At 39.8% G+C, this 10,492-nt stretch overlaps 1 protein-coding gene across 1 annotated transcript; it reads left to right on the top strand.

The window, feature by feature from the left end:
- Positions 1 to 2,712: 2,712 nt before the first annotated feature.
- Positions 2,713 to 9,019, top strand: IAPP (islet amyloid polypeptide). The gene is made up of 2 exons (XM_030213682.1): positions 2,713 to 2,792; positions 8,830 to 9,019. The coding sequence occupies exons 1-2, from the start codon at positions 2,713 to 2,715 to the stop codon at positions 9,017 to 9,019; spliced, it is 270 nt and encodes an 89-aa protein (XP_030069542.1).
- Positions 9,020 to 10,492: the final 1,473 nt, after the last annotated feature.

The following is a 10,492-nucleotide window of genomic DNA, read 5'->3' as shown; positions in this document are numbered from 1 at the left end:
TCTCACTCACACACACAAGGATTGACTCGGCTCCACATACTGCAGCGGGACATGTTTATCCACTCCTACCCTAGCAGAGATAATATTTAACCATCTCTCTGACCTCACGTGCAACTTTTTTCAAATCAATCACCTTACTTTCTAATTTTTCCTACTTTCTTACTCATCTATATGTTACAACTTTGCCTTACCCTTCACTACCAATTATAATGTTCTAGTACATATTGTGTTGCCATTGCAAGTAGTATACCATGCCATACTTTGTATTGTTGTTCGAATATTTTTACTGCTCTAATTGCCTACGGCTCATGTTTGATCTATTCTTACTGTACACCGCCTTGAGTGAATTCCTTCAAAAAGGTGGTAAATAAAACCTAATAAATAAATAAATAGGCACATGCAGCATGCATCAAATTGGCATTACCACCCAGCTAGCACGTGCACCTGGCGTCAATTCCAAGTTTGGCGCACGTCAAAAACTCACAGTAGAAAATAATTTTCTATTTTCTACTTCAGGGGCGTTCCTGGTGGTAATCAGCAGTTGACATGCACTGTGCGGTTACCTCGCATGTAACACATGAGTCCTTACCGCTAAGTCAATGGGTGGCATTAAGGGCTCAGACTGTAAATAGATGTGCGCTGGTTTTCAATTTGATGCACATCCATTTCCTGGCCCAAAAAGTCTCTTTTTTTCCAGACGCACTGGAGAAATGGTCCATCGCACATCCAATACACATGCCCACATTACCACAGGCCACTTTTTGGTGTGCCTTTGTAAAATGGTCTCTAAGTTATTCAAGGTTGTTAAATCACAAGAGGATTATGAAAAATTGCAAGAGGACCTTACAAGACTGGGAGATTGGGCATCCAAATGGCAGATGACATTTAATGTGAGCCAGGGTAATGTGATGTATATAGGAAAGAGGAACCCAAACCATAGCTACTTGATGCAGGTTTCCACATTAGGAATCACTACTCAGGAAAAGGATCTAGGTGTCATCGTTGATAATAATTGGATTTAGTGGCAGTCACGGAGACGTGGTTCACAGAGAACCCATGACTGGGATATAGTTATACCTGGTTATAATCTATTCAGGAAGGATAGGGTAGGAAAAAGGGTGGAGGTGTGGCATTAAATGTTAAGAATAATATTAAAGTGACAGAACTCAGGACATATGGGGTAAGGAAGAGGCGCTGTGGGTCAAACTGGTAAGAGGAAAAAGAACATTTATTTACACTGGTGTAGTATACAGGTCACCTTCACAGTTAGCAGAAATGGACAGAGATTTAATTGAAGACATCCACAAGATAGCTAGGAAAGGAGAAGTACTACTGATAAGTGATTTTAATATGCCGGATGTGTCCCTCATGCAGGGTCATCTAGAAGCAAAGGGTTCTTGGATTCTCTACAGGAAGAATTGTTTCAGCAGCGGGTAACAGAACCAACGAAGGATGGAGCTATTCTAAATCTGGTGCTTACAAATGGGGAAAATGTTTCTGATGTTGCAGTGGGAGATCATTTGGCATCAAGTGATCACCGAATGGTGTGGTTCAATATTAAAACAAAGGGGGAGAGGGCTTACTCAAGATTGAAGGTCCTAGATTAAAAAAAAAAAAAACTAACATTGCCGAGATGGGGAAATTTCTCAAGGAAGAGTTGGTTGGATGAGAGCAGCTGAAGGAAGTAGAGCAGCATAGGCAAAACTGAAAGGAGCTATTTTAAAGGTGACAAACCTTTATGTTAGAAAATTATATAAAAGTTCTCAAATGTAGTAGCTGAAAAGGTAAGGGAAAGAAGGTTAGCCTTCTCACATTACAAGAAGACCCAGAAAGAGGAATACAGGCAAAAATACCTGAAAAAGCTAAGGGAAGCTGGAAAAGTTGTTAGGAAAGTGAAGAGACAAATGGAAGGAAAGATAGCTGATACGGTAAAACTGGGGTCAAGACCTTTTTCAGATATGTAAGTGGCAGGAAGAAGTGCCATAATAGCACTGTGAAGCTCAAAGCTGAGGTGGAGTAATTTGTAGAAGATGATAGGATAAAGCTGAACTGCTTAACAATTATTTCTGTTTATCCACACCTTGAACCTGTAATTGTATGCAGTTGTACAATGGCATGGCTCTTGTGCTAAGGTATTCAAGCTTTCCTTTTTTCCCCAGAGGTACAGGTAGTTTGATGCCTTACATTTATTTCTCTTCTTTCCTCAATGTAGTTGATCCAACCCAGAAGCAGGGAGGAAAGAGGAAGAGAAAAGAGAAATAGAAAAGGAGGAAAAAGTGATGGAGGAAGGATAAAAAGAGGAAGAAGAAAAGGAGGAGGATAGGATTTTCCTCTCAGCTCCACCACCAACTCCAGTACCAATGCTGACCCCACCATAGACCTCAGCATTAGATGTCCCTCAGGCCTTGCCAATTCTCCTGCAAGAGGTCATTCTAGAATTGAAGGGCATGAGGGAGAGCAATAATACCCTCCAGGTAGAGGTCAACAGAATGAGGTCAGAGCTAAGGATCCTCACTGAGGCCAACTGGCAAGCAGGGTGCCCATATGTTTGCTTGCCCTACACCTGACATTTAGGTTTTTCTGTTTAATTCTTCTGTGTGGGTTGTAAGTGTGTTATTGTAAATAGTTTTCCTTTAATAAAGATTTATATCATGTGTCATGTTATTTTCTTTGTGTTATGTTCATTTGCACATACAGTTTGCCATAAGAAGGATGCCGAGTAGAAACCTGACCAATGCCATCATGAAAGAAGTACTGAAATTATGTCACACGGAGAAAGTAACCATGGTCTGGTTAGCATCAGGGAATTTTGAAGTTCTAAAGCAGATGCAACCTGTGCTCTTATAAGCATGGAAAAACACACTATGAGCAGTTCAAATAGAAGAGGTGCTATGGATGCATAGAGCAATCACTAACCAAAAAACAAAATGGATCTCAGATGCACAGCAAATATTTACTAGTAACATTATAAGACATTTAGATTTTTAAAAAAGGAATACATAAAATAACTAAATACAATTATATAATTCCAACCATAAAATCATAAGAACATACACTATATCCTTACATGGAAAGTTCTTTAATTGTATCATAAACAAAGGATTCAAAATATTTGCCAAGTCTAACAACATGCAATCAAAAATAAAAGATAGATGAAATATAAAACAAGTGGATTATGAAACATAGCAGTGTACTGTGCATCTCAATAAAAAGGAAGGAGCATAGTATAAAAGTCAGGTGGTGTAAATAAGAACACACTTTATATGTGGTGCAGGCAAGAGAGTAGTAATGCCAAGCAGGACACATACCTAATAGGGATTAAGAACAGATTCTCCCCTATTAGCCAAAGTTGTTTTTGCACAGGCTAAAACATAAAAGCTAAAAAGGAGCTAAAAAAAATAAGCTCAAAAAAGAGACTAAAAAAAAAAAAATTAAGCAAAGTAAAACGACTTGACTTACTTACAAGGCAGAAGTCCTCCTTCAGAAAAACAGTGTTTCCACAGCATAAGCCAGCAGTCTGCCATAATGTGCACAACTGCAGGTTTTTGTACACATAAAAAGGTCAGAGGTCAATTTACAAAAAACTATGGGCCCCTTTTACTAAGCTGCGTAGGCGCCTACGCGCACCCAATGCGCGCCAAAATAGACTTAACCACCTGACTACCATGTGGCTCTTGCAGTAATTTCATTTTTGGTGCGTGTCCACTACGTGCCTGAAAAATATTTTTTCTTTTCGGACACACGTAGCAGACGCGCGCCAAGTGGCATCTGACGCACGTAGGTCCTTACCACCCAATTCTTTACTGCTAGGTCTATGTCTGGCGGTAAGATCAGAGACCCAAAATGGACGCATGGCAATTTTGATTTTGCACACATCCATTTTCGGGAAAAAAATAGAGGCCTTCTTTACAGGTGCACTGAAAAATGATTTTGTGCATGCCCAACACCCATACCTACACTACCGCAAGCCACTTTTCAGCGCACCTTTGTAAAAGGACCCCTATAAGCATAGAAAATCACACTATCCCGAGTCTATAAAAGCCACCAAAAATTCCGAGCACAAATTTGGGTGTGCTCCCAGTTTACACGAGGATGAGTCAATTAGTGCTAATAATTGTTTTTTTTAACAAGCAATTATTAGCACTAATTAGATTTAATTATGTACGTGCCTAAACTTTATGCAATGCTCAGAAAAAGGCAACCGGAAATGGAAATATCATGGGTATTTTGAGGCAGAGTGTAGGCATGGTTTTGCATTACGCACATAATTGGAGCACTGCACATAAATGTAGGTGCAGTCATTTGCACCACATTTTCATTGATACAAATGGCCATGCCTAAATTTATACATGACCCCAGCATCTAACCGTTATTCTATAAACCGCATCTAACTTTAAGTGTGCCTTATAGAATAACTCTTCAGGTAACCCTTTCTATAGCTAGGGTGATCATAAGTACATCTTGTTTCAGTTACATTTTCTTGTGCTGAGGTCCCTGCACTGGCTTCCCATGAAATGTCGTTTTCAATTTAAGATCTTGCTGTTGTTTTTTTAAGGTTTTAAATAAATGTGTTTCCCCTATTTTATGCTCTGCGTTATGATTTTAGCAGGCAACATGTTCCCTAAGATCTCAGAAAAAATTGCTGGATGTCCCTTCCTTTTGCCTGGTGTGTATGGAGGAGCATAGATCCTCTAATTGCTATATTAGCCCCCAGATTCTATATAGCTTACGTAGTGTTCTGTGCTGAAATCCAAGCATAATCTATAACAATGCGTATAACTTAATTGGCTTTACAAGCTAAACCACGTTGATAAAATTTAATGAGCAATAATGAGCACTAATTGGAAATAATTTGAATTTACATGCACAACTCGCTAAGTGTATTCTGTAACGCACTGTGCCTAAATTCTAACGCACGCAGCCCAAAAGGGATGAGGTTATAGGCAGGGAAATGGGCATTTCATGGGCATTCCAAAATTTACATGCACAGTTATAGAATATAACCCGTTAATGGTTATATGTAAGCCACATTGAGCTTGCAAAGGGTGGGAAAATGTGGGATACAAATGTAGCAAATAATAATAATAATATCCTCCTGTGCACGGTAATGGAATTCAATCGTGCATGGGATAAACACAAAGGAATCCTGTTTAGAAGGAATGGATCCACAGAATCTTAGCGGTGATTGGGTGGCAACACCTGTAACTGGGAAGAAAACCAGTGCTGGGCAGACATCTACGGTGTACGCCCTGATCAGACTGAATAGATATTGATGGGCATGAGTGTAAATTTTAAGGGGCTTCGAGATTAGCTTCAGACCTTTTAGTACAAGAGTGCTGGGCAGACTTCTATGGTCTGTGCCCTGAGAACGGCAAGGACAAATCAAACTCGGGTATACATATAAAGTATCACATACCATGTAAAATGAGTTTATCTTGTTGGGCAGACTAAATGGACCGTACAGGTCTTTATCTGCCATCATTTACTATGTTACTATGCTGGCATTTATGCCACATTTCTGTTGGTATAAATGGATGAGCATAGTTTTAAGCAGTGTGATATCAACTAAGCGCATTCCATATACTATGCCTAAATCTAGCCACCACTTACAGAATACACTAAAGGGGAAATTTATTCCGCATGGAGTTTTTAGGTACCATATATAGAATCTGGCCCTATAGGTCCAAGATTATGGAACGCACTGCCTGTTGAACTTCATTCAGTACAGAATATTGCACATTTCAAGAAGGAATTGAAGACCCATTTTTTTCTTCAAGCGTAAGACCAATAGAATAATAAAGACATACCTGTAATATGCTGGTGATAGTCTTATCTATAATGTTGATTGTTTACATTGCTGATTGTTTTGATGATGTCTTTTCATTTAGTTTTGTTTATTTTGTGATATATTGTTTTATTATGTATGTAATTAAGTTCCTCGCTTAGAATTTTATGATAATGTGAGTTACAAATACATTTTATGATTATTATATTATTACTGGGATATTAAGTAGCTTGAAAACTTTGCTTTAGATTATCCTCCATAAAATAAAACAAAATTTTACAACTGAGGCATAGAATGGAAAATGTTTTCCTTACAACTATACTAGCATGATCCTCCATAATCACATCCAAGTCTAAGGTGACTCAGGAAAGAAGAAAGGAATTTTTGGCAATGCATACTGAATCAGTTTGGGTGCTACTTTTTTGTTAGCATACCCATGCAAATGTGTAGTTCGTTACTTAGGTATCAAGTACGCCTTTTTTGTTCCAGTACCAACTTAGAGCTTTTCTGGACCTAAAGAAAATCTCTAGTGGCTCATTCTATTTACCATATTAATTATTGTGCAAGATTATAACTGCATTACTTGCAATGACAGTACAAAAAAAAAAAGAGCACAGAATAGCCAGCCCATGTTTGGCATGATTTTCCTTTGGTAAAACCAGGTAGTTCACTATTCTTTCTTTCAGCAGAGCCTCCAACCATCAAGGTGAAGTTTACAGGTCTATAGTTTCTAACTTCTTCTCTGTTCTTGTTATGATTGGGGGTCAGAACCCCTCTCAAACTTACCTCTTTCCTGGGGGTCAGCTTCTTAGCTGGCTTCTGTTTCTTTTCTCTGTCCTTTCTGAGCTGGCTCTGTCTCTCTGTGTTGGCAGCTTCCAGCAGCATGGGGTTAATTGTTTTACTTTACTACAGCTGTGTGGGTGGACTGAGTTAACTCTACCTCTCTTTGGGTGTACTGGCTTCAAGTGCTTCACGGTGTTGTATTGGTGTGGGTTGGGCCTCTCTGGGTCAGTGTGCTTTTGCCTAGGTCTAGGGAGTGTGACATCATCAGGGAGGGCCTTGATAAGGAAGTGGTGTTGTTTCCTTCAGGGCCTTTGCAACGATGGTGTTTGCTTTAGGTAGGGTGGTGCAGTGTGCACTTCTGACTTTGTGTCTAGTTTCCCTGCTTGCTTTTGCTAAGGGCCAGGTTAGTGTTAGTGCAGTGTGCACTGGTGACTGTGTGTTTAGCTTTCCTGCTTTTCCCTTATGGTTCCCCTGCTTTTCCCTCTTGGTTTTGGAAGCATTGCTGTGTGTAGGGCTTTGGAAGCTCTGTTGCTAATAGAAGTACTTCAGGGTTTGGTGTTGTTAGGAACACTGCAGAGTTTGCTGTTAGAAGTACTTCTGGTGTTTGTGCTATTGGGAGCATTGCTGTCTTTGCTGTTGGTGTTTGGTAATTTAGAATCACTTTTGGCTTATGTGTTAGCTTCCCTGCTTTTTCCTTGTGGATCCCCTGTCTTCCCTTTAAATGCTAGGAGCTCTTCTGGTTGCTTGCCAGAGTAGTGCTTAAGAAGCTCCTTGTTAGTTTTGTATCTAGCTTGCTAGAGCAGTGCTTAGGTAGCTTGTTAGTTTTGTGTTTAGCTTGTTAGTGTAGAGCTCTGCTTGTAGCTTGGTGCTTAGTAGCACCTGTGTTAGCTTTGTGTTTAGTTCCCTGCTCTGTTAGTTTAGGGCTTAGGAAGTCCCTTTCTTGAGCAGGGCTTAGGAGCTCCTGTTTAGTATAGGGCTTAGGAAGTCCTTTTGTCAGTTTACTGTTAGGAACACTCCTGCTGGTTTAGGGCTTGGGAGCACGTAGATCAGTTTAGGTTTAGGAGCACTTCTGTTTCCAGTCCTGGTCCCTGTGTCATCCGGTATCCAGTAAGTCCTGCTGGCTACTCGAACCCAGGAGCTCAACTCCTGGGGAGCTTAGTAGCTAAGTGCAGGTGAAGCTGTGTGGACCAGTCCGGTGTTCCAGTCCTGTGTCCTCCAGTCCGGGGAATTCCAGTCCAGTGTTCCAGTCCATGTGTTCCGGCTCGCTGGGCGGTGCCTGCAGTCCCTGCCGGTGTCGGTGTGCTTGCCCAGCGTTGGTTGGTGGGTTTTGCCTGCTGCTGTCGCTCCTCGTCAGCAGCCCAAGGGCTCACGTTTGCTCCAGACCCCAGCCCCGTGGGCTCTGAACCTGAGAACCTGACAGTTCCACTTTTGTGAAGAGGGACCACCTTTTTGGGAACGCGTGTAAATTTTAGGTGTGGAACCTGCGCCTAAGTTTACACATGTTGGTCGCAGTTAAATCTAATTAGTGCCAATAATTGCTTGTTAAACCAATTATTGGCACTAACCCCCGAATTCTATATTTGGCGCCTAGATTCCACGCGGAGATACGTAACAATTGGTGGAACAAGGTAATCAGTGTATTTAGCAGCATTTAACTGGCACTTAATTGGCAATAATTACAATTTATGCACGGAAATTGCTAAGCATATTCTATAAAGAACTGCGCCTAAATTGCAAAGCATGCAGTTCAAAATAAACGCCCGTAGATTAAAAGGGGCATGTTTATGGGTGTATTTATAGGCGTTTTGAGGGCATTCCAAAATTTCAATGTGTAATTACAGAATACGGGTCAATGTACCTAAATCTACGCACACGGATTTACAACAGGTTTGTATTGGTGTAAATGAACACACATAGATTTAGGTGTTACAGTATCGACTAAGCGTATTCTATATACCGCGTCTAAATTTTATAGAATAAGCTTAGTTCCGCGTGGAATTTTTAGGCACTATATATAGATTCTGGCACTACTTGACTTATTATTCAATTAAATTGTGCATTAAATTTGCATGCACAATTTTTGGCAACCTTTATAGAATCAAGGTGATAAGGCACATAGAGGGTATTTTTTTAAGAAGCTGTTACATCTTTAGCACAGCATAAACTGCATTACTGCTGTCTGAATATTGACCTCTTATATTTATAAACATTTATATACAAATATATATATATCATAATTATTATTTTTTTTATTTCTACAGCCACCACTTAGAGAAGAGAAAATGCAATACTGCTACTTGTGTGACTCAACGCCTTGCAGACTTTTTAGTTCGATCAAGCAACAACATTGGAGCTATTTATTCACCAACTAACGTGGGATCATATACATATGGCAAGAGAGACAGTGCAGGTCTTCTAATAGGAGACCCTTTCAATTATCTACAGGTTTAGAATGTAAATTTATCATTATTATACTATAATTCTAATTAATAGTTTCTTCCTCCACCCCCAACATACAGAAAAATCCTTCCAGCAAGGCCTTCACATTTTAACAGTGCCTTGTTTTCTTTGTGTCTGTATGATGACAATTACTTTCAAAATATCAATACGCATAGTAATGTAACATGCAGTCACCATTGTTTTTAATTTTAAAAATTGATCTCATAAATGATTTCTGTAAAACAAAATTACAGATGTTTAAAACGGAAGTGCTCATTGGCTACACTTTTTTTTATTAATTAAAAACATTGAAAAGTCAATAGCTATGTATATCTTTACATCCCATGTATAGGAGAAACTATGGGGCCCTTTTACAAGTCTACAGCAAGCACTAACACAAGCTTAACGCAGCAAAAAATGGTGTACTGTGGGGTGCACTGAGGCACCTCAAGGTAATTTCAGGATGTGCATGCGCTACTCAAGTGCTAAAAAATAAAATGTATGTTTTGGTGCAGGGGCGTGTCTGAGGAGGCTGAGAGTGGGCATGATCTGCAGTAATTGATTACCATCAGGCTCATTTTTAAAAGAGAAAAACGTCTAAAAAGTGCCATAAGTCTGCATTTGGAAGTTTATCTCACAAAGACGTCCAAATCAGTATTTTCGAAACCTATTTTTAGATGTCTTTCTCTGAAGTCCTTCAGAAGGATGTCTAAATCTCGAGGGGCGTGCCAGGGGTGTGTTCAAGGTAGGACTTGGGCGATCCTAAGACTTAGACGTCTTTCAGTCATAATGGAACAAAACAAAAATGTCCAACACATTTTGAGCTAGACCTGTTTTTATAATGAATAGCTGCAGTGAGAATTGATCCCACTTCCCCAGGATCAAAGTCTGCTGCACTAACCACTAGGCTACTCCTCTGCTCCACAAAAGAGGTGCCCCAAATGACCAGATGACCACTAGATGGAATCGGGGATCACCTCCCCTTACTCCCCCAAATCACAAAACATTTTTTCAAACAGCATTTTCAAAAGGAAAAGATAGATTTTTTTTTGTAGAAAATGACTGTTCCTGTTCTGATTTTGGATGTTTTACAAAAAATGTCCAAATTCAGACTTAGATGTCATATGCAAAAATGCCCCTTCTGCATTTGACTTGCCCAAAGTCACAAGGAGCAACAGTGAGAATTGAACCCATGTTACCAGGATCAAAGCCTGCTGCACTAACCATTAAGCCACTCCTCCTCTGTTTTGGATAGCTTGCATTTCAAATATGGACAAAAAAAAAGTATGTGAACATCACAAGACATCCATAGCATTTTCAAACACAAAAGATAAACATCTATCTTTTTCAAAAATGACCTTCTTTTGTGTTCAGAATTTAGATGTTTTTGTAAAACGTCCAAACTGAAGATGCCAGACTGAGATGAGAGCACCAATGCACCTCTTTGGAGCATAGGGTTGAGAACACCAATACACCAAGGCCACT

This window comes from Microcaecilia unicolor, chromosome 9, assembly GCF_901765095.1.
Source record: "Microcaecilia unicolor chromosome 9, aMicUni1.1, whole genome shotgun sequence".
NCBI lineage: Eukaryota > Metazoa > Chordata > Amphibia > Gymnophiona > Siphonopidae > Microcaecilia > Microcaecilia unicolor.
Note: the sequence above shows the minus strand (reverse complement) of the source record. Positions and strands in the feature narration are given on the sequence as shown.